This window comes from Cyprinodon tularosa, unplaced genomic scaffold (genome assembly GCF_016077235.1).
Source record: "Cyprinodon tularosa strain WSP-4 unplaced genomic scaffold, ASM1607723v1 ctg278, whole genome shotgun sequence".
In the NCBI taxonomy this organism is placed as follows: Eukaryota; Metazoa; Chordata; class Actinopteri; order Cyprinodontiformes; family Cyprinodontidae; genus Cyprinodon; species Cyprinodon tularosa.
Genome location: NW_024038983.1, coordinates 1,154,971 through 1,180,427, shown reverse-complemented (window position 1 = coordinate 1,180,427; position 25,457 = coordinate 1,154,971). Strand labels below are relative to the sequence as shown.

The 25,457-nt window shown below is 35.9% G+C and overlaps 1 protein-coding gene across 3 annotated transcripts in view; it reads left to right on the top strand.

Moving 5' to 3' along the window:
• LOC119786748 (neuropilin-2-like) overlaps window positions 1-25,457 on the top strand; it is a 120,054-nt gene that overhangs the window by 80,460 nt on the left and 14,137 nt on the right. For 2 of the 3 annotated variants that reach the window (XM_038290264.1, XM_038290265.1), the window contains exons 11-15: window positions 11,384-11,458; window positions 12,321-12,482; window positions 18,736-19,004; window positions 20,036-20,132; window positions 21,255-21,287. In XM_038290264.1, the coding sequence (XP_038146192.1) occupies window positions 11,384-11,458; window positions 12,321-12,482; window positions 18,736-19,004; window positions 20,036-20,132; window positions 21,255-21,287 (636 nt within the window). The remainder of the gene's footprint in view (window positions 1-11,383; window positions 11,459-12,320; window positions 12,483-18,735; window positions 19,005-20,035; window positions 20,133-21,254; window positions 21,288-25,457) is intronic. The other variant, XM_038290266.1, reaches the window with a different exon arrangement.

Sequence of the window (25,457 nt, the reverse complement as noted above, 5' to 3'; positions counted from 1 at the left end):
AAGAGTGAGCTATCAGAACATCTGTGGCACTCGCATCTCTTTCACTCCACACCTAGCTGTTGGAAGCGATGCAAGCAGGCACAGATGTATACACAAATAAACATTCACACCTGTTTGGTACAAAGATTAGCTCTTAGTTGAGTCAATGCATGCTTCACTTCTCATCTCCATTGACACCTTTAGTGTTATCATTGGAGTTATTGATGAAAATGAATGAAAGACTGCAGAAAATGAAGAAAACGAGTCAAAGCACTTCATTCTGAATCTCAGAGAAGCTAATAGAAATGTTGTCTTTTTTTTCATCTGCTTCTGGTTTTCCTAGACTCATGGAAAATTAGGATTCTGCCAGCCCGATTCTGAGAAACTGCGTGTCTTTTTGCCTCTTGCAGCCAACAAAACCACAATGATGTGGCTAAAATGAGCTCTGCAGTTATTAGTTTGCATGACTCAGACCCTTATGGCTTGCTTCTGATGACTTCGAAGTGAAAAATCTTCCAATAAGGCGGTTTTTCAGTGATATGGAGTTTCTCTAAATACAGCCTCCCTCCACAATTCTGGGTACACCTGGTAAAGATTTGTAAAAAGTCTTAAAGTAAATCATTACATAAGCATAAACTTACACATCTGCTAAGCCACATCCTCATAAAATGTTACCTATAAATATTATTCAAACATATTTGTAAAGAATATCATTTGGGTTGAATAGTAATGTAACTTTTCAATGAGTAATCTGGGAGTATCGGGAAATTCCGGAGTCTCTTAAAATTGGATAACATTGTCCTATTACTATTATAGTTGGAAATACAAGGGAACATCCCTTTAAACTAAAACATATAGTTTATGCTTTGATAAGGTTAGTATTTTAGGAAATGGCTCAATTAGATACCTTAATCATTTAAAGATGCCAATATTTATTGTCAGGATGATTAAAAAAAAGACATCAAAGCAAATGAAGATGAAAAAAAAACAAAAAAAAAACTTCTGGAAACCACAGAGAATTTGCTCAACCATTTATCTGTTCTTTTCCATAACTCTTTCCCAGACCTTAACAGGTACTTCCTCTAAACTCACAGTTGTTTTTTTTTTTACTAAACACTTCTATTTTTTTTCCTGAGCCTTCTTTCTGGGTTTTATCAGATACTTTTCAGGGCTGAGCTGCTTCTTTCAGGGACTTATCAGGTACATCCTCAAACTTTTTAAAAACCTAGTGGCCCCTTTCGAAGACTTTAAAGGTAACTTGTTTTTGTGTTGCTGTCAAAAAAATTGATAAATCTAACTTTGGGAGAAGTATGAGAAATACTGGCACCCCTCAAAAAAGCAGATGATGCAGTATCTAAAGAAGAGCCTGAGGGATTCAGGAAAGAAGATACAAAATGGTACTGTTTAGTTTTGAGCAGATTTTTAGGAATGATATAGAAAAATATGTTACATCCCCAAAAACAAAATGTTTATACTTCATTGTTAAAGCAGTGTAAAGGTAAAATTGGTCCAGAGAAGCAGGTCTTTATGGCAGCCCTGAGGACGTGTTGACGATAGCAGGAGAACATTCTGGAGGTGCTGTGGTTCCAGGTTTCCAGCCAATCATATGACTCCTGCCAACTGTTTGTATGTGTGTGTGTGTGTTGGGAAGCATTAGGTCCAGCTTTACTGATTACTATCACATGTGAGCTGTGGCTCCGGTTCAGATAGTCTCATGTGATCGGTGGGATGTGTCCTCAGTTAACACCCACCGATGTTTCTCCTTTGCTCCTCACTTCATTCCCACTTAGGAAAACCACAACAAGCGCAGGTATTAAACCAAACAAATGGAGGCTTCAGCCGAAGCATAGACTTAAATGGTAAAGTGATTGACTTTACTTGTACAACACTGCAATATTTTTACCTGTTCAGTATATTTCTTTTCATTGTGCTGCCAAAGGGTCCAAATTTCAAATGTTTCAGGCTCTAGAAGCTCTCTGAGGTTGTTACTTTGTATTTTTTTAAACACATGTACTACCTTCATTGCAACATATTGTGGCGAGTGAAAATAAAAACTAATGCATTGGTAAAATATATGTTGCACATAAATAATGCTGCAAAGACCTAGCAGAGGATTAATAATATGCTTTCATCTACTGCTACTTTCCTTTGTGCAATTGATTCAAATAAATAAATTGGAAAACATAAAATTTTGTTAAGGACTCCCCTTACTAAAGGGAGTGAGGATTCAACTGGGGACTTGCTCTCATAGTTTTCTTTTATGTTTTGACACAGCAGTAGTTCTTCTACTTGGTTAAGGAGTTTCATGGCTGCGAGCTTAAAAAATTATAGTTTAGTTCCTTTACAGATAGATTTTATATATATATATATATATATATATATATATATATATATATACCACACTCAGAATTTCAAGACATGAGAAAGAAAGTTTAGAAAAGAACGTTTAAAAGATTTTGCGGAAAATTAATCAAAAATATTTTCTTTCACATTTTTTGTTTTTTAGAATAAAATAGAATAGAATATACCTTTATTGTCCCACAATTTTGAAATTCTGGATTTCTGGAAATTTTCTCAAAGATCAAGTATTGGTTACGACAACTGAACAAATGAAAATAGCTTATTCCCTGTTGGTAGATATAAGTCATCCTAGTCGTAAACTACATTTTCTTACTAGTACGATATATATATATATATAATTGTGCTGTATTAGTTTTTAAAGTGGGTTAAAACATTCTGTATTGCTGGTACTAACTGAAACAATGTTGGTACAAAAGACCCCACAGCAAAGAGCTCAGTCAAAGGCAAATCAAGGTACACAACAGACTTTTATTACAGTATGAAATAAAGTGATAGCTGTTCCTATATGAAATAACAGGTGCTGTTATAAATAGTTTCCTTATTATGTAAAAATAGTCTATGCTCATAAATATCAATAGATGTGGTCAAAACCACATAAAATGTCCTATATATATATATCAGTAAATGTGGTCAGACTGACAACCAGCACCTTTCCAAACAAGCCAAATAAAATAAAAAATGCTACAGATTATAACAGTAAAACATTTTAGTCTACAGTATTAATTTAACTGCTGCTGGGAGGGAAAAATATCTGTGTTACTGCTCTTTTGTGCATTTTGGATGCTGTGGTTTGTCTCTAAAGTAGGCTCCCAGTGCCGTTAGTATAATTTATGGAGTAGAAAACATTTTATGAATTTATCATCTGATCACAGCAGCTCTATAAAAGCAGGATTTTAAAGGTTTTAAGGTGCATTGAGGTATGTTGACAAAGGACTTGAACCAATATCTCAAAGATGGGTTTATTTTATGATGTGAATCGAGGTACACTAAACAGAGTTCCATCTTTCTGTACTGAATAACCACAAGTTAAATTCACTCTTACAAAGGGGATTTCTAGTACATTATTCCAATAAGGACATCCTGCCAGCACTAGATGCTACACTTCCTTTTAAGTAACTAAATCTTAACAAATTAAGGAAAATAGCAGCTACTTTGAGATGCAAGTTATGTGCAATGTTCTAGTAGTGACAAAAGACGTAAGTTTCATCTCCTCTGACAGAGTTGTTGTTTTTTTTCTCTAGGGACAGACAGCATTTATCAGAATGTATTGGTGTCGTATGGCTGAAATGAATTACAGCTAGAGTACATGATATATTTAATTTTTTTTATATTTTACAACAATGTTTGATTTACTTTGTGATGCTACAGTAGATCTGTAGCCTTTCTTCCCCTCCTGATATATACCACACATGGAAGCACTTAGAGTTGGGCTAAGGCTCATTGTGGCTGCCTCTGTTTGTACATGTCTGTGTGCAAAAAAAGGATCAAACTTTTCCAAAATAAATATTTCGCTTTGCATCGCAGTGCCTTTATGAAATTTCCCAGATATTTGCCTATTTATTTTCCATTTTACAATACAGCCCTCCATGATTTCTTTAATGTCTTGTAAATCTTTTTAAGGGGGAGCTCCTCACATACTTTTGTATTGATGGGACTTTCCCTGGTTTGGAGAGGAAATATAATAATGAATCATGACTTTTTGTCACGCCTTGTTTCCCTACTGTTAGACAAAGTTGATTTTTTTTTTGTATCATTGACTAAACTAATACCAACATTATGGTTCAGAGACAACAGGTACTATGATGTGGTAATGAAGTTTAACTCCAGCTTATTAAGAAAAAGCACTCGAGATGCCAGTTGGTCTCAGCTCTGCTTAATAGATAAATAATTTGCACAAAAATAAGAAGAAAAGCAAAGAAATAAAAACTGTGGCTTACATACAGGTAGACTGAAAATGTCTGAAAAAAAGTCTATGCTGATGACAGAATGTTTGTCAATTAACTTCAGTGCAAGGGTTTCTATATATTTTTTTTTTTTTCAGAATTTCAAATGTGTTTTTTAACTAATTAAAAAATGCATTTTATTCTCATGGAAAATAAAATTTTTCTGATTTCTTACAAAAAGTATTTATGCCTGTTTATTACTCAGAAAAGACCAGCCAGGTGTCTTTGTCAAAGATATATCTTAATTTAATTTAGAAAATTTTCCAAGCAGGTATTACAAATATTTATTTAAAAGCTTTTTTCCCCCTAACTTTGATAATCCTTGTTAATAACAAAAACAGTGCTTTTTACTGACCACCTCTCCTTAGGTAGCATTATGCAATATATATGTATATATGAATTTTTAATCCTCTTAAATGCAAAAACATTTTGAGGACATCGTAAGATTTCTGTTATTCTTGATAATTATATTCATATGTGTTAGAAAATATATTTTTTTCCTTTACTGGAGAACCTAACAACATACTTTACTCACTTTTTATCAACTTAAGCTCATTTCCTTTGTAGCTTAGATGATGTTCTTAGCCATTCATTGCCAGAAGCCTCGTTTTTATCAACTCTCATCTCCTGACACTTAAGGCTACAATTACAATCACAGACTTTGTGGGCTAATTAGCGATTCACTGCCGATAGTTTCCTGACATAAATAGTGTCCCTACATCTCGGCTGTCAAGCTTATGCCTTTTCCCCTTTAGCCACACTTAAAGCTTCATTATTGTTGCCTTTTGAACCAATATTACATGCTTATTACCAGTCCAGATAGAGAAACTGTGCTTGCTACTAGACACAGCATCTTGCGGTCCAATGCAGCTTTGGTTTCTCATTGGTTGCACTATAAGATATTTGGGTAATTAGCTCTGGAAAAACCTCTTGTAAAAACCAAACCACCAAACAACCAAAGCAGAAGTCATGATTATGTCTGACACTTCCAGTTACAAACAAATCAAACCTGCAGATCTACTTTCTTCGGGGCAGTTGTCTGATTTGCTATTCAGACCATGATTTTCATCCAGAAAAACAGTCATGTTTTCCACCATGACTTTTCATTTAATGTAATACTTTAACAATTAACAGCTCTGCTCCCTGTTGTGGGATTACTATAAATGTTCTCACTATTTTCCAAGTTTCCTGTTTCAAAAAGCTAATGCTCTGCTTATGTGTGCCATTAGAAGAGGCACGAGGTTTTATAAGCATATACAATATTCCATGTTTAGAAAAATATACTATTCTAAGAGAACTACTAGTAAGCATATCCTAAGAATATCAGTTGAAGGCTTTAGATCCAGGAAAGGGGAGCTTGTTGTTTGAAGTTATTTTCTCTGTTTACAGATATTTAAGACATTCAGACATTCATCACTGTTCACTATAAAAATGCTTAAAAAGCTCCTAAGCCCATGCTTTAATGCAGCAACATTAACTGACTATGACAGGTCTAGTATACATTTATTCACTAACAGAAATCCCCCAAAGAAAAATATTAATTTCTTCAACCTGTTTGTCTACAGCGGTTTTCCCAAATAAACTGGGCCCTAGTTTTTTAATAAATGGGCGACATACAGAGAGAGAAACTTTGAGCCTTCTTCCTTACAGAGTCTCTCTTAATCTTTCAGACTATTGAGTTCTGATCTAAACCTCTTCATCTTATCCACACATTTTGATATAGGATTTAGGTCTGGGGACTGAGGTGGCCATGAAATATGTTTCCTTTTACTGAGTTACCTGGGGTCCATTCATGTAAATAGGGCAATATGGTTTGGATATTTTTTTATATTGAAAGATGCATTGATTACCTTTTATTGTTAAAACAGCAGTTTTTTTGCTTCATCTACCTCTTTGTCAGGCAGGGGGAACAATAAATGTAGAGGACGCTGTAGATCTGTTAAAAATCCAGTTAGGCACAGTCAAAACATTCATGTGTGGCTTTTCTGGTGGATGTCAGCACTATATTAAAGGAGTGTTTAACCTCTAAAAACCCACCGGGTAGCCAGCGACCCGGTGGACCTTAAGTGGGGGTTATAACTCAGAATGCATAAAATTCCACCGGTACATTTTTTATCAGCAGTTGAAGCCATTGCGCGCAGCACCAAGCTGACACCAAAAGTTCCATATCCAACAGCTCTGGAACTGTTGTAGCTAGAGGTCTGAAATTTTCTGCATTTGTGGTTGACATGATGTAGAACAAATATAATACAATAAAACCTGCTTTTTCTCAAGAATGTCTTTATTACTGCTGTTCAAAAAAGACCTATCATTTCCGAGAATTAAAAAAAACAACTTTGAGTCATGCTTGAACTGATGCAGGTTGGTCTCTGTTCTAGTCACCCAATTTTAATGTATATATTAGGAAACTAGAGGGTGTTAGCTTTCAAAAAAATTATTGTACATGTAATTTGGGCTTACAGTTCCTAAGTTATTTGCTTTTCCATTTGGGTATGCAAAATAGGAGAGGATTACCCAAAATGAGGTGGATGTTAAGAGGTTAAAACCTATGGAAAAGGTGTGAAAAATCTTTGGTCAAAAATGCTAAACCCTTTGTGAGGGTTTTGTAATAAAATAATTTTATGCTGGTTTGAGTTAGATAAATGTTTGCACCAAATTGCATCCATAAGATGGAAAACATTTTAGAGTGACTGTCATGGAGAGGGTGCTATGAAGCTTTTCTTATTGGCAGGCCAATTTGTGAGACTTTCAAAAATGTAAGAAATTTTGCCAGTTTTCAAAGATTTTCACATTTCAAAGTCTTTAAAGCAGAAATTTTAAAAAGCCTGTTTTTTTAATCTTTGGTGTTGTGAAATTCAGCTTGCATATGCATTAGGTAAGGCATGTTGAAAGTCACTGAAATGCAAAAACATTCTTCATCGTGCCCACAAACACAGTCGCTTAGAAGGCCAGAAGTCGTTATTTAAACGACACGGGTAGATTTACACGCAGAGCTCTTTCCATGATTGAAAAGATTTTTTGTTTCCGTTTCATCCTGCTCAGTAAGCAGCTTTACAAAGTCCCAATATGCCTGTGACACTTTCTGTTTCTTAAGGTCTGCTGTGTGTTTAGTTTCTATTTCATTGTCAAACAGTAAATGATCAGGGCTGTAACTGATGATTCATCAATAACTGAACTTCTGCAATAATTTAGAGAACGAAAATGCATTATAGAAAAATAGAAATCTTAACATAAATGCATACAATTGCTCCCCCAATAATGATAGAAAGTGTGGTAAATTATTTAATAACTAGACTGACCTTTAGTTACCACAGATAGACTGCTGATGAATAGAAAGAGCACATTGGCTGACAGACGATGGAGCCAATGAGGAATAGAGGAAGTAAAAAGGGGGCGGGTGGGAGAGTCGGAGTGAAAACTGAATTTGACAGGTGAAAGAAAGATGGAGGTAGATAGATGAAGCCTCCGGAAGCTGTGTGTGGTCACTAATTAGGAAAATGGTTCTACAAGGTGAAATGGGTCATGTGTCCTTTCCCTTAGTCTTTCCGTTTCCTATAGAGGGGCTAATTAGAGCAAGTAGGATTGAAAGCGCTTCATGTCAGCAGATAAGGACCGTTCAGTATTTTTTTATAAATTTCCTGTCTGTATTGTATTTTTCTATATTCATATTATGCAATAACTTGATGCTCATGTCTTTTTCACCACTTTCATGTAACATTTTATTTGGAATTTAAGTGATAGACCAAAAAAAGTTGATGTCTCAATTCACTTTATCACTGTAATGTAGAAGGAAATGGTAAAAAAATAATTTGCTCTCAACAGTTCTAGAGATTTCAGGAAAATATTTAGATATCGGCTTATCTTGTTTTTATTTATAAACTAAAGCCAATATCTAAATATTTTCTTGAAATATCTAAATCTGTTGAGAGTAAATTAGTTTTTTATCATTTGTGATTTGAGGTTGTGTCATGCAAAAGTCAATCACTAACTTCACGCTTCATATTTCACTCTATGGATGGTAAACTCCACTCCTAAAAAGATAATGTCCTAAAGTTCTGTTTACCTGCTCCAACACTGATACATCCCCCCTCAGTGTGCCTTAAAATATAAAGCAAGCACATAATAAACCCTTTATTAGATTTATTTTAGAACCAGGGGAACATCTACAACATACAGGATGAAGGCCCTTGATTACTGAAATAACAGTCATGAAGTTAAAGGAAAACTGTGCATGTAAAACAAGGTGTGCAGTTGTTTTCCTTTTACTTGAATATCTGTAAATAAAGTTCATCACCTCATTACCCCTAAGCCTTCAGAAGTCTGTAGGTTAAGTGAGGGTTTTTTTTCTTAAAAAACATAAGTGAACAAATAGGATTATGAAAAGGACAGGAAATAGATCTGCAAAAAAACCCTTTAGTTCAAATCAGACTTAGGAGTTTAAACCATGTAAAGGGCTTTGGACATCTCACAGTGATTAGTTTATTACACTCTTTGATAGAAGACAAGTGTTTGGCACAGGTGACATACCAAAACATTGGCTCTCTACAACAGCATTAATCACAGAAACAGCCAAGAAGCCTACGGTAACTGGAAGAGCTGCAGAGGTTCTCCACTTAACTGCAGGAATAGTATGTGTTAAACAACTGTTGTCATTTAGCAATATAACATAATCACATTTTTATGGAAGAAAGACAAGAAGTAGACCATCAATACACTATCCTTGTTGTGATAAATGATGGTGAAGCATCCTGTTGTGGAGAGAAAGCCACAAAATAGTATCGTCTGTAAATCATGTCAAAACATATATGCTCTCTGGGACTTTTAAGTCCAAAGAAAGACCCAACTGAGTCATCAAAAAACTAGAGAGTAATTATTTGGAGATGCTCCCTGTTCATTTGTGCTTATTTGTAATAAAGAAGAGGGAAGTATTTCAGTCTGTAAGCTTTTGAAAATATAGATTAAAAAAAAACTTTGATCACTACTTACCCACTTAAAGAGCTTATCAAAAATGCAAAGCATGTTGCATATTTTTTATTTGAGAAGTGTTTACTGCGTATCCTTATTCTTCTATCCTCTGGCTATACAAGTCTCTGAAAGAAGAACAACAAAAGCTGAGGCTTGCAGTGCAAAGGAAAAAAGGATCACAGAAAAGAGGGAAAGAAGAAACAATTTTAGGAGGAGTGAAAGAGATTTGTAGGCATATGAGAGCAAAGAAGAGCGTGGAAATCAAAATATAACTCAAGGAGTGGTGGCAGAAAGATGGTGAGAGAAGAGGTTATGAAGAAGAAAATTGCAGCTGTGGTAAAACAGAAACAACACTTAGATAGGATTTCACTTCTATAGCTTGATGGCAGGGAGGGAAAAAACCTTCATTCTGTGAGTGTGCCTGTATGTCTGTGTGTTACATAAAATTTTTGTTTATGTGTAGAGGGAACCATTTTTTGAGGGTGTTGATAGCTTTGTGAAGCAGAGCTGAACAGTAGTTATATATACTGGGACTACAGACAGATTGGGTGTGCTCAGCAGAAAGTTATAGGAGTTGAAAGCAGGGATTAAAAAATAGGAGCAGCTTTGGAGACTAATTTGGTGAGAGGTTTCTGGTGTTTGTGCCACAGAAGCCAGAAAATCTCCTGTTCCATTACCTCAATACAAAGAAACTAACTTCGTCTATGACTCTGAGCTCGTGTGTGTGAACTTTAAGCAGCCAGAATTTTAGGAGCTGTAACTAACAGCAGAAAAGTGTTTAGGATAATTTTCAGGGTCACGCTGACATCACTACTCCTGTTCTGGCTGTGCACATTTTAAGCTTTTATTTTTTCTATTTTTCCCACACATGTATGATATCATTGAACCAGTTTTAGTAACAGAAAAATACTAACTGTATGAAAACACAAAACAATGATTTCAATTATTAATGGAAAAACAGAGCAGGGTTGGAATCCTGGTTGTTTCAGTAAGGGCCTCCTTCATAAAATCCAGAACCAGTTGTATCGACTCAGTGTGATGACAACTGAATAAGAGAGCAGACAAAAGCATATTAACAATCCAAACAATCCAGCCTTATGTGAAAAACCTAAATACAGAAAAAAAAGTTCTCTAATTAGTAGCTAATTACCACATTTGGCAGTGGTATATATCTGTATAGGTATTCCTGCCATATTTGTTTTCTGGAAGAAGCTGTCCTTTAAGGTGATGCTGACACTTCCTGTTGGTTTTAAGACTGGACTTTGACTGGACCACTTCAACTCTTTTATTCTATTTATAGCATATTCAGAAGTGGACTTGTTGACGGGCTTTGAATCATCATCCTGCTGCATTGAGCTTAAGGGTTAATTGTTTCTTCTCAGTTGTTGAGTTTCTGCAGATCTGTACTTGATGTATTGATTTTTGTATCTCTTAGTCTGGTTGTTGTCATTAGGTTCTATAAATGTGATTTTCTGTCTGGTAAATCAAACAAAACTGGTTGATCCACCAGTAAAACCTTATTTTCGGCCCTATACTTTTATATTGGGGAAGGCTTAGTTATGTTTTCTTAATACATAGGATTCTATCCATTTCCAACATGCTTATTCACCGTGAGGGGTGCTGGTGCCCATCTCCAGCTGTCAATGGGCGAGAGGCAGGTTACATCCTGGACAGGTCACCAGTCAATCGCAGGGCAACATATAGAATAAAAAAGGAAAAACAAACACTCACAACTAAGAAGAATTTAGAGAAGCCATTTAACCTAACAGTCATGTGGGAGGAAGCCAGAGTACCCGGAGAGAACCCACGCATGCACAGGGAGAACATGCAAACTCCATGCAAAAAGACCCCGGGTCAGGAATCGAACCCGTAACCGTGCTACCCACTGTTGCACTGAGCATATAAATAGGATTGACATGTGAAAATAACTTGACATATTTAATTATTAAATAGTTAGATCTGAAACATGTAACATTAAAAACTAACCTGCAGAAATAATCTAAACACTGGCAGTTAAAACCTCCACTTAAAACCTCAAGAGTTGAGGTAGTTTGTTTTTCTTTTATTCTGTTTTCATTCTTATGCCTATAAATCTGAGTTATTCTAACCATTTTAATTATACCATTTCCTCACAGAAATCACCACGCTGCCCAATACAGTGACCCCAACCACTCCCAGACTGGAACAGACAACTCCTGCAATGAAATCAGGTAAACACACGAATGTTTCTCAAAGCATCACTGCATTGACAGATAAGTAGATTTCTTACATATGATTATATTTCCAACTGTGTAACATCCAAGCACATAAAAACACACTTACTCTTTTAAGGTCAAAGTCATGATGTCACTGTGCACCACTGGGCCTCTGGGCTTTGAAGTCTGTTACATTCAGAGTCCCATAGGAAGCTCTGTTTGAGGGGGAAATAAGCTCTCACAACTGGAGGATCTTAACCTCCTCATGCACATCGACTCACACTGGGATATGATTTCACAGCTATAGGTCAACTGACTGTCAAGCAAGTAGTCTCCCTGGAGTTTATCTACAGCAGTAGTTGTTTATGTAGAATATCTTATCATCTGATTTCCCATCTATCAACCTCCCTTCTGATCCTTTATTCTTTTTTTGCCACTCGCCCTTTATTGCCTTCGTTAATTCTATTTTTACCTCTGCATTTCCTGATAGAATCACTTCCTCATATGTTGTATTGCATTTACATTTTTATTTTATTCTATTCTTCCTTTTATATTTGTGAACATTTTTCTTTTATATAAGAAAACCCGATCAATCTCTCAGCAAAATCAAAACAGAGATAGGAATAAAAAGTGTTATTTTAAACTTTTCACTGATAATCTGCAATACTGAAAAATAGGGAAACCATCAGTTTGGTCCCTAGTTTGGATGAAAAAACACCCATATTCTTTAGTTTTCCATCATGATTTACAACAAGATCCATTTATGAGAACCATTGCCTTTGTTTTCTTTTTTCATCAAAATACCAATTCAGATTTTTCTTTTCTCTCTTGTGTTTTTAATCTAATGCATGATCTGTCTTTCTCTCTCAACCCACAGCCACAACTCCATCCCTGTCGGCCGTGTGTGACTTTGAGCAGAGTTTGTGTGGCTGGTCAGCTGATCCCCACACAGGTGTGAGCTGGTCCCTGCACATGGCCGGAGGCTCAACTGGACACAACACTCATGGGACGCGGCAGGACCTTTCCCTGGGATCAGACAGTAAGAACAGCCTTAAGAATTTCAATATAAAAATCAAAGCGTCTCAATCGTTACCTTGACTTGGTATGTTTGGATTTGTGAAACTGATTTCTGGTTATTGTATGTTTGATATTTAACAGCAAATGAAGCTTATGTTTAATCACAGTTACTCATGAAAACACAAAGTTTCTCTAATTTATGTTTCTAAATACTTGTAAAACACAACAATTTAAATAAATTCAACAAACTTGCTAGTAGGAATTAAATTGATGAAAATTAGTATTAATTGACCTATCTGCTGACCTCCAGTTTAAAGAAACCTGAAAGGCTTAAGACTGAAAATAAGTCATTGGAATTTTATCTAGTTCAGACTTTTTTTTTTTTTTATAACATCATTTTGACCTTTTTAGCTGTTTTATAAATGTTCCAATCTCTTTTTCCATTTAATCTTAGTTGTTGAAAACAAAAGGTTTTTCAAACATAAGTAAAAGATTGTGTATTTGTACATTTGGTATTCAGGTAGCTAATGTAAGAGCTAAGACTAATAATAGACTATCCATTCAATATGCACCTAAACTAGCATATTTTACCCTCCGAGGCTGGTGTAATGGAGATCCAAGTGGGACATTTTATTACCCAACATACAAACCATAGATAAATTGGAGGAATGTGCTCCTTTTTCAGTGCAATGTTTTTTTTATGCCCCTCAAAGGGTTTTTCGCAGTGCTCACATAACAAAGTGCGATCTTTTACAGTTTTTTTTAAAGTAAGATACAAAATAAGTATTATAATTAGCAGCAGATCCTATTAGTTGTGTTTTTATTCCCCTTTTACTTCAAACCACAATGAACTCCGTTCTGCTCCGTCATCTTAAACATATAGAATACACTCTGAAGCCCTGTTGTTTACCCTAATTACTGTTTTTACCAGAAACCATGACTAGAATTCAGTTTTGGACAGGGTTCATGTTGCATGCTTTAAAAAAAAAATTATTACATAAAGGTGAGGTCAGTGGCAGACATGATCTTTAGACCTTAGACTAATGTAAACCTTCCATCTTTTAAAACCTCTGCAGGTTTAAAACACTGAATTCCTCAATTTTATATTCAAAACTTCAAGCTGTTTGCAAACATTCTTCATTTCAATAAATTTCTCCTTCTTCAAGACAGTTTCTAAACAAATTTTAACCTTTCTTAGAACAAAGCTTTCTTGGGCTAATTAACATCAAAGTGTTTTTCTGGTGGAGAATTTCCACACGTCTCAGTGCTGTGAGGAACTACTGGAAGCAACCATGATGCAAGGATTTCTCTCTGATATGCTGGAAGTGCACACTTAATTAAAGTTCAGGAATAATGCTGGATTTAAGGGTTTCATTTTCCATAACCTAGTTTACTGAGTTGTTTTTAAGTTCTTTTACCATTTTTCCTTATACAGTACAAAGCAGAACTGCTTCTCTGTTTTTGTTTTGTTTGTTTTGGTTAGCACTTTTTATTATGCCTTTTATATACTTGTTGGCCACTTTATTACCAATAACTGTTTTATTGTTGTTAACAATAATTTGTAACAGAAATGTACTGCTTTAGGATATCTAGAAAGAGTCAACCTGAATTGTCAAATTTCAAACTGAGCGTTAAAATGGAAATAAAGTAGATTTCTGTGTTTTAATATTTCATTGTTGTTGGTCCTAAACTGGCTGGTCTAGGTGTTGTTTTTCCCTTCCGATTTTACTGCTCAATCATCTCTAAGGTAGAAAGAGAAAGGTATGGAAAATAGAAAATTCCTTGAGCAATAGTTGTGTTGTAAATAATGTCCTGTTGATCTTAGAGGTTAAAGAAAATGGGCATAGTGATGTGAACTGTTACAACCAAAGTTAAATACCATCTCTGAATACACACACATCAAACCAGCAAAATTTTCCACAAGGTGACATTTCTATCAGCTAAAATAGATTAAAAAATAAAATAAAACAAAACTGACGCTACAGTTTAGAGGCTTACTAAAAATGGACAGTATTATTTTGGTAACATTTTGCCTGATCTGGTAAGCCTTAATTTAATCTTCAGTGTTTAGATGATGAGGTCAGAATTTGGTGCAACAACCACTAAGGCTGAAGGATCAACAGTTCAGGTTAGTGTTGTTGGTATCACCAAACGAGGAAGGGCATATTTTGGCATGTCTTGGAGCGTTTAGTTTCATTTTATACGTATATCCATCAAACCCCACCTGAATATTGAGGCTGACCATCTTCATCCCTTTATGGTCCCTGTTTATCATTTTTCCACAACAATGATGCACCAGGTCACAGATCTTAGATAAGTAGCATGTAGTTTCATCAACATTACCATAAACTTAGTTAACAACATGGTATATTTTTGTCCCTTATAGTTATCTGGTTTGTATCCTCTGCTCTGCCTTTCTTTTTTTCCCCTTTAACTGGCATACATTTTATTTCCCACTAATATCCTTATAAACTCTCTCCATTCTCAGTCTTCCTCATCTCATTTTTTCCTGTTCCCCTTACGGCACCATGCCTCGTTCAATCCATCCCTCTGTTATAAGCTCTTCACCTCCATTTCAACTCTTACTGCTTTGTATAATTTTAGCATTCTCCCTCTATTCTCCACCTCCAGCCCTCTTTCTCCATAAGTCAAATTGCCTTCTCTCCTTGCTGACCTCTCTTCCATTTTCCTGAGGTACTTGCCTTTTCTCCACATCTGTGCATCTTTAATAGGAGAGCAGGATGATAAGTAAGACTGTTTTATCAATCACACTCATCATAAAGCTTACACATCTATAAGGTGCACACATATTGCCCAAAGCAGTCGGATGAGTCAGTTGATAGCTTTGACAGAAGTGCTGCCTTTGCTCTCAAGCTTCCACTCAAGGCTTCACCCACCCATCCACACCATAACTTTACCCTCAGACTCTCTATGTTAAACATTCAAGGTCTCCAGGTTAATTTCCCCCCCACCCCCCACACACATGACCTTGCTACGTAGCAAGGTTTTACTCGTATCTGTTGAAACCATCAGGTTCATGGTTGGCTGAGCAGCTCCTTCATAAACAACCTAAACCGTGACACAAGGCAAAGCTTGATAGCCTCTCTCTCTGGGCTGTGCTCTGCTGTGTGTGCTTCTTACTATGTTTATGCGATGATGTGAAATTGACTTAGCAGCGCCCCTGTATCCGTGTTTGACAGCAACATGACATTAAGACTTGTTCTACAGCAACATTAGCGTGGCACCCCGTCTGCAAGCTGTCTGTGTATGCAAATCAGATCTGAAGCCCCTGCCATTAATAGTTCTTTTTAGGGATTTTAAAGTAGAAAAGACAACCAACACACAGCTCAAAGGTGGTGTTTTTTTTCCTTTTAAATGTGCTGAAATTCCTCACATTGGTTTATATTCGTTGTGAATTTATATTGAGAAAAAATATAACCTCAATGCTAAAGAAACAGACCAAAGATTTTTACTCTTTCCCTTTCTTTGTTAATCAACCACCTTCTGCGGTTTGCCTAGGCTACCAGATAAAGTCCACCATTAAAAAAAATGACTACATCCTAATGATATTGCCTGTTTTTGTCTTTCGTGTTCTTTTTTAAACAGTTAAAAATAAATGTTGACCATTACAGAAGCTATTTAATGACTCTCCTGTTTACTATAGAATGCTTCCCACACTATTATATGTGCCTTGGGTATAAGTGGTGTGGAGACACGATACCATTCGACAAATAAATGCATTTATATCGCTTAAATACTTTGGCCAAAAGGTGCATACATAAAAAAACTGCAAACAACAAAGAAACGAGCTACAAACTGGTGAAAATGTGCAGCAAATGGTGAAATGAGCTGCAAACACACTTTTGATCCAAAGTAAAATAGAAAAATGCTGCAAACAAGCAACTAGGAGTCGAACAGAGAAAAAAATATATTAAATCTGAGTATTACTTATATTACTATCCATAACTTAAATGAGAAGAAAATGAAAGATGACAAACGTCTTCTTTCTTCTTCCAGCTTTCTTGTTTATCAATCATATGTTAAAGCTTATCTTCCTATTTGTATTGAGGGTTTGGTCTGACATTATTTGTTCCTTACTTTTTTTGCATTTGTTTATTTTTACTTGCATGTTTTGGTGTTTGCATCAAACATCTTTTTGCAGCTAATTTCCTCGTTTAGTGCACATTTGCACCTGTCGTCCACCGTACCTGACTCCTACGTAGCTAGACTTAGTTGCCATTTAGATGCATATTTTTCTTTAACTCTGCAAAGTAAGAATAGATATCACCATTGCCGTAAATAAGTGTTTTAGGTTTAAGCATCAGTACAGTTAGAGTGGTTGGTGTTGCTAACTCTAATGGCAGTCTGTATTTTTTATATTGTGACCATTCTTTACTTTTAGTGCGAGTCTTACAGCAATCCTCTGAGCTCCAAGGCAGATAGGGCTTAAAAGTTCAAAAGAGTAAACTAATCCAACCTTCTGATCAACTGATCCTCTAGTTTTTCTATCATTGCTGAATTTTGTGTGTGCCTTTCTTTTTGAGCAACAAACACGTATCATAGTAATGTCCATTTCAAGAATAAAGTGTTTTTTCATTTATAATCCAAATATAGATTGAATTTAGTCAAAGATAGCCTCATAGTAACCATTTTAAATCCCAGAAAGCTTAACTAAAAGCTGGGATTTCAAGGAGTTTACATTTAAGTTCTTTTGATTATGACAAAACAGAGAATTTTTCAGCAAAGTGCCTTAAAGTTCAACCATAGTTTGTCTTTGATCTTGTCTTGTTAAACAGTAAGCTTGTGCAAAAACACATGAAACTCACACAGCAGCAATGCATTCTTATATTATACTGCTTAGTGCAAGTCATGCTTATGCGCAGCAATTGATGGACAAACCACAAACACACAAACAAAGATGCAAAAATAAAGAAAAAGATTTAAAGTGGGGCCACCACACATGTACAGAGATAGTGGCAAGACGTACAGGATGTTTTTCTTCTTCCCCCAGAGCCAATTTTACATCCCTCCCCATTTCTCCCATGGAGAGATTTTAATTAATTCCTACCCTTTGTATGTTAGCCAAGATCAAACGTGGAACGACAGAAAAACACTGCAACTTTCCCCTAAGTGTACTTAATGAGCAATGGTAATTTAGGTCCTCCTTTTTTCAATGCCTCCCAGAGAAGAGCTGGGTTACCTCAGATCTAATGCATTATTTATGTAGCACAGAGCGCTGCCAAAGCTGTTTCTGGAAATTATGATGGATGGATGGATGGATGGATGGATGGATGGATGGATGGATGGATGGATGGATGGATGGATGGATGGATGGATGGATGGATGGATGGATGGATGGATGGATGGATGGATGGATGGATGGATGGATGCCTTTTCTTTTGAACCTCTCATTTATTTTTTTTCTTTCAAAAGCAGTTAGTTTTCCTACTTTAAACCAAACTGATTAATAAAACTGCATTTTTTGGAAAAGACAAAAAAGATTACAGCAAACAGAATGACTATATTATAATACTATATTGTATGTAAAATTTGGAAATTTTGTTGATGCTTATGAGGTAACTTGTTACACGAAGTGGGATGTATCATATAAAAAAGTAGTATAAAAGTAGTGTAAAAAATATTTGTTTTATATTGTTTTACTAAAATACAAAGTTTTAGCACTATATTTATATCAGGACAGTAAAATGTTTAACTCAAAGCAATACACTCTTTATGCATTTCTTCGCTTTTAATTTCAGCAACTCTTCTGGATAAATTATAACATTCTACATAAAAGTTTTATTTACATTTTTTATTTTACATTTAAACAGCAGAGCCTATTGAAATTCTTACAAATCGAACCTTTTTCAACTGTTCAACTATTTCAACTATGTGGAAACATAAAAAAAACTGTATAATGTTGGATTAGATGCTGTCAATGCCTAATTTTACAAAAAAAATAACTTTCTCTTTACATTACAACATGAATTTAACAGAAATCTAACTTGTTTATTACAATATGTGTTTATTTTCAAAATGAATAAAATATTTTTATTAATCTTGCACCATATACAGCTAACTGTTATGCTTATGATTTTTTCATAAAATAAGTTATCGTCTGATCTAATCTTTTTTTGGTTACTCTTTTAAATATTTAATGTTTATTGCTGTTGAAGTTACTTTTCACTTTAAAATCTGTCTAAAATGTCTGAAAAAAGGTTTCTTTTTGTGGTCATTGCTTTGTGTCACAGTCTCCTTTGTTTCTATCTTACCAGATTTTTCAGGGAACTACCTCCACCTGGATGCAGGCACTCACACCCAGCGCAAGAAAGCCAGACTTCTGAGTCCAGAAGTGGGGCCAGAACGTGGTCCTCTCTGCCTTCTCTTCTATTACCAGCTTCAGGGGGAGGCACAAGGGAGCCTCCGAGTCTTGCTGAGGGACGGTGACCAGGAGGAGACCCTTTTATGGGCTCTAAAAGGCGAGCAGGGGCCCAACTGGAGGGAGGGAAGAACCATCCTTCCCCAAAGTCCCAGAGAGTATCAGGTAGGTAGATGCTGACCATCTTTCTGGATAAAGAACGTGATGTCCTTTTAATGATCGAGAATTATGCTTTTACAGTTTCTTCAGATCTTTATATGATTTAAAATACTGGCATAGTATGTTAAAAAGTAATTTTGTGAGGCAAAACAGAGTAGAAAACATTTCTGATCTCTCTGTTGGTCTATGACATGTAAACCCAAGAAAATATGTTACTATTATTGATTATATTACTTGTTAACGTACAGGAAAAAAGAGCTGCAATATAAACTAAGCTCTAAAAATAATAATTAAAAAACGTGAAACTTCATTTATTATGTTATTTTTGCAAAAGAAATAATCTAATCAAAAAATAGGGTGGCCAGATAAATACAATGTTTAGTTTGTTTTATGGAAAACACAATAGTATAAAATGCTGAATCTGAATTAAACATTATCAAAGCAGAAGACTGAATTACAAGATATTCTACCTGCCCATCTTTGGTTATGCAATATCACTTGGTAAATGTTTTATATAGTCCACAGTATAGCCATGCTTTGGTGCAGAAATTTGACATTTCTGCATAAGAATTGAAACATTTTAACCAAAAGCAGTAAATCCCACATTTTTCCTTAATACACATTTAAAAAAAAAAGTGTTAAAATTTCCCTGACAAATACAGTTTCCTGGTCTTAATTGAGGTCTGACCTTCCTACTCATTCTTGGTTTTAACATTGCAAAAAAATGTATAGTTAATCCAACAACAAATGAAACACTATAACATTACCCATTGTCAATTAAAGCAGTTGTTTTAAATGTTTATCAAATCTTAATTAAACTCGAACAAAACAATTAGAAAGTAAATGCAGAACTAAGTGAGAGTTATTTTCATGCTTTTAGTGACATAAGGGAGATCTGTCTTTCTGTCTTTCACTGGACAATCGTTATCCACAGCAGATCAAAGGAACATTTTCAGACCTTTTCAATTTGATTTGTACATCAGCATTTTCTATAGAATTTATTCAATTTTGTCTGTGTGTTTATGTTCCTGGTGTAGGTGGTTTTTGAAGGGTTTTTTGATCACCCAACTAGAGGCCACATCAGGATAGACAACATCTACATGAGCAACAACATTGAACTAGAGCAATGTGCAGGTAAGTCACATATCGGCTCCATAAGGCGCTACCTGTTTGATTTTGTGTTTACCTGCATTCTGAATAAAGAAGGAGAAATGTTAATAAAGGAATTCTAATGTAAATTTGCAGATGATATATATATATATATATATATATATATATATATATATATATATATATATATATATATATATATATATATATATATATATATATATATATATATATATATATATATATATATATATATATATATATATAGAAATAAATAAATAAGAAATGAATTTAGGCAGCAAACGACCTGTGGGCATGGATTTTAATCAATGTTTCATTATATCCGCCTCCATCTTTTCCTGTATCATTCTCTCCTGCTGTTTCTTCCTTCCTTTTGTTCCTTCTTACCCTCTTTGTCTCCATATTTATCCACCTCTAAAATCTGAAATGCTTCTCCCTAATGTGTCAGACATCATGCAGAAAAACTATGCTTGCTACATCCAGGAAAAACTCAGACTGTTGTGACTAAACAAACTTTCAAGACTGAAACAAGACTTAAAATTATGCAAAATGAAATTTACAAAATCTATTAATAACAACAATTTCTGTTGCTGATACTATTTACCTTCTTTTTCAATTCTATAATTATTAAACTGTCTTTTTTCATAACAGATGTAATGTTCTCTAACAGTTAATAAACAGCAGAATATTTAGGTTCCTGTTCCCATGGCCTTTCGACCATCCTTCCTTCCCAGGCCTCCATTTCCTCTCCGTTCACGCTGTCCTGTAACCTTTTTAACTTTTCTTCATCCATTTCCGCTCCTCTTCTTATGATGTTTGCTGACACTAAAACTTAGTTTATTAAACAATCAGGGTAGACAAATGTTAGAGTTCAGTGAGAGAAAAGAAAAGGAAGTTTCTGTTTCCCCCTCCTTGTATCTTTCTTTATACAGTTTTTGTTTAAAAAAAAAATGTTGACAGTGACATCCAGAGGAAGCTAATTCATATGAATTATATATTCAGAGGTTTAAAATTCAATTTGTAAATGAACAATAGATCAAATACAATAAAACATGTAAATTAGAGACACGATATTCTTCTAACATTTCTGGTAACATCCTTCTTTCCCCTTCTTTCTCTTTCCAGAGCCTCTCCCTGCTTTGGCTTCTGGCATCCCCAGTAAGTTCTGCCTCTTGTGCATTTGTACATCCTTTGCCAATCTGTCCGGTCTTCCCGCTTGATGCTAAGCTAAGCCTGTTGCATTATTCTGGCCCAGAGTAGCATTTCTAAACCATGGGGAATCTCACTATTCTCAACAGCTCAACTCAAGTCCTAAGAGCCCTTAGAGATTTCTGTTTTTTATTGCAAAGGTTTTATTTGAGTACTGATGTGTCGTGGCCTGCAGCTTGTCAGCACTTTTTGCAGTAGTTTTATGAAGGGTTCCTTACGAATGACTGATTCAGAATGGATCTAGGTAACATTAAACAATTTTACTTCCCTAATTATGTTATCAGGTGCTCTACCATACACTACTTATGCAAACAAATAAAAGAATGAACATATTCTTATTTTTTTGTGATTTGGAAAGATGTTAGTCACAGGACAAATAATGATACATCAGATATTTTAGTTTGAAGTCAGAGAACTCGTTATGTACTGCATCAATACACCCCTGAAGTTCAAATTCTGATTTAGAAAGTTGAGATTTTTTCACCAACCTCGAGTTTAAAATCCAAATAAAGGCAGTGACAGACTGTTTCTTTGAAGTCTCCAATAGCAGTACATCTAAATCTCTGTTAAAGTATCCCTCCAGGGTTTGAGTAAAAAAACCCAGAGATACAGTACTCAGTTTCTCCTGTATTGTAGTAGTTAAGCATAAAAATTACAAATGCCACTTAATTTCCTAAATCAGCTGGTTGAGTTGTGTTTACAAGAATTCAGTATGATAAGGGAACATATTATTAAAATCGATATAATTTATGCTCACATATGTCAAAAATCAAAAACAGAATTAGATACGGTTTCCAACTTTAACTAGAACATTGTTTTATCATTGCAAGATCTAAGTTTTGATTTATTGAGATCTTTTTTGTTTTCCTTTTTTTTATTTTTTTTTATTTGTATTAAGTAATGTTGGTTGTTGCCTAAAAATGTAGCAGTTTTTAAAGGAACCAATATCTCTCCTATTTTTTTTTAAATGCCGTATATACAGGAGTTATTTTATAAAGGTTTCCATCAAAATTAACCCAAAGAAAAAGGCGACTGCATGATTTTTTTAATACTCCAGATGCATAGGGGTAAGTGTGCCACAAAACTAAAACTTGACAGCCGATCAGAATGCTTCAAAAACAACCATGACTTCCTGTTCTGTCATGAATTATGGATCAGAATCATAGATCATCTCTAAACAAATACAAACAAAAACAGTCTGAAGCAATGTAAAAAATCAGCCCCTCCCTGATGAAATTCATTTTAAATCCAATTTTAAAATAAAATAACCAAGTACATTAAAAATGGTTGAACTTGTCTGACACAAGGAAGAAAATATTCGCCTCAGACGGTGATGCGCCGGTCAGTGATATTCATCTTTCCATTTACAGGCCCAGGCTCAAAACCCCAGCTTTTATAAATCCGTGCTTCATACTTCATTTAAAGGGATGTAGAACACAGTTTATGAGTGGCTAAAAGGCATAACCGCATAAAAATGTGCAATTTGTACTATAATAATATCTGAACTCTATTGATCTCACATTGTAGAAATGTACCTGAACCCATCCCCTTGGAGAGCTGCCATTGAAGGGTGCCTAGGGAGCAAACGGGGGTTAAAGGTCTTTGCTCAGGGACCCAGAGTGACAGTCGAACAGAGTGGGGCTCGAACTCAGAAACTAAGGATTCCAAGTTCTATGCCGTAACCACCAGGCCGCCACTCCCACTCCTGATATTAGATATCCTGATCGGTGTGGACAAGGTCCCAGTTATGCAGAATTAATTTCCTAATGGGAGCCAACAATGCAGCAAGCTGCCATCTTGAATCAGACGCTCAAAGTTATTTCAGCATTTAACGATAATCATGCAGAAATACGAAACGAGGACCAAGTTCTGGTTTTTTACCTGATGTGGAAAAGACATCCACAGGAACTTTGATGATATTAAGAGAATTAAGTAGATCGCTATCATTGTAGCACCATCATATACCTGGAATATTTAATAAATAATATTGTTGTTTTAAACTTTTATAAAACTGTACATACTTTTTTCCCTTATATTAGCCTTAAGTGTGATGCTGCCAGCTGTAAGAAAATCATTGACCTCAGCTGTGATGACTAAACTGTGACAGCTGAGGTATAACATCCCCCATATAGACTAGCTTTAATTTACTTTACTCATCAGAAATTCTATCCTATTCTCAAGACTGAGTTTTAATCGACTCCAAAGACATATTTAGGTTTCCTCAAAGTTTGAATCAAATCTAAACAGAACTGTTGTACGATAATTCTTGCGATTGAATTGACAGCTTAACATTTTTAAAGGAAGTTGTGGGTATTTTACTGTAACATTTATATAGGTTGATATGATCAGCATAAGGGAACAATGATGAGGGTTGATGGAATGGATCCACTGCATGAGTCCCTGCATGTTAGACTGATGCTCTTTGTGATGCACACTTGTTATGATGGAAATACACTATATTGCCAAAAGTATTTGCTCACCTGCCTTGACTCACATATGAGCTTAAGTGACATCCCGTTCCTAATCCATAGGGTTCAATATGACGTCGGTCCACCCTTTGCAGCTAGAACAGCTTCAACTCTTCTGGGAAGGCTGTCCACAAGGTTTAGGAGTGTGTTTATGGGAATTTTTGACCATTCTTCCAGAAGCGCATTTGTGAGGTCGCACACTGATGTTGGACGAGAAGGCCTGGCTCTCAGTCTCCGCTCTAATTCATCCCAAAGGTGTTCTATCGGGTTGAGGTCAGGACTCTGTGCAGGCCAGTCAAGTTCATCCACACCAGACTCTGTCATCCATGTCTTTATGGACCTTGCTTTGTGCACTGGTGCACAGTCATGTTGGAAGAGGAAGGGGCCAGCTCCAAACTGTTCCCACAAAGTTGGGAGCATGGAATTGTCCAAAATGTCTTGGTATGCTGAAGCATTCAGAGTTCCTTTCCTTGGAACTAAGGGGCCAAGCCCAGCTCCTGAAAAACAACCCCACACCATAATCCCCCCTTCACCAAACTTTACACTTGGCACAATGCAGTCAGACAAGTACCGTTCTCCTGGCAACCGCCAAACCCAGACCCGTCCATCAGATTGCCAGATGGAGAAGCGCGATTCGTCACTCCAGAGAACGCGTCTCCACTGCTCTAGAGTCCAGTGGCGGCGTGCTTTACACCACCGCATCCGACGCTTTGCATTGCACTTGGTGATGTATGGCTTGGATGCAGCTGCTCGACCATGGAAACCCATTCCATGAAGCTCTCTGCGCACTGTTCTTGAGCTAATCTGAAGGCCACATGAAGTTTGGAGGTCTGTAGTGATTGACTCTGCAGAAAGTTGGCGACCTCTTCGCACTATGCGCTTCAGCATCCGCTGACCCCGCTCCGTCAGTTTACGTGGCCTACCACTTCGTGGCTGAGTTGCTGTCGTTCCCAAACACTTCCATTTTCTTATAATACAGCTGACAGTTGACTGTGGAATATTTAGGAGCGAGGAAATTTCACGACTGGATTTGTTGCACAGGTGGCATCCTATCACAGTTCCACGCTGGAATTCACTGAGCTCCTGAGAGCGACCCATTCTTTCACAAATGTTTGTAAAAACAGTCTGCATGCCTAGGTGCTTGAATTTATACACCTGTGGCCATGGAAGTGATTGGAACACCTGATTCCAATAATTTGGATGGGTGAGCAAATACTTTTGGCAATATAGTGTACATGAAGTTGTGTTATAAATCTGAAATAATTATCAGTGTATCATAGGACGTATATTTTACGCTGCAAAGAGGTTTATTTTTTGGATAGCTGGAGAAATAGTTAATATGGATAAGTTTTTTGTTCCTGTTTTTGGTCATATAGGAAGTACATTTTTTATTTTTCTTCACACTATAAACTTAATTCTATAACTTCCCTCTTTTTTGCTTCCTGTTTTCTCTCATTGTTTATTCTTAACTTCCTGGTTTGTGACAAGTCCTAAAAAGTCCCTGATCTCACCTGCATAAAATGCAGAGCTGATCAGCATCCAACTTTCATTTTTCTTTCTCTCTTTTATGTTGTTCCTTCATCCTGAAATAGCCCAGCCTGAGAGGAGATAAAAGGCTTACACAGATTATGCTCCCGGATTTCTTGTTTTC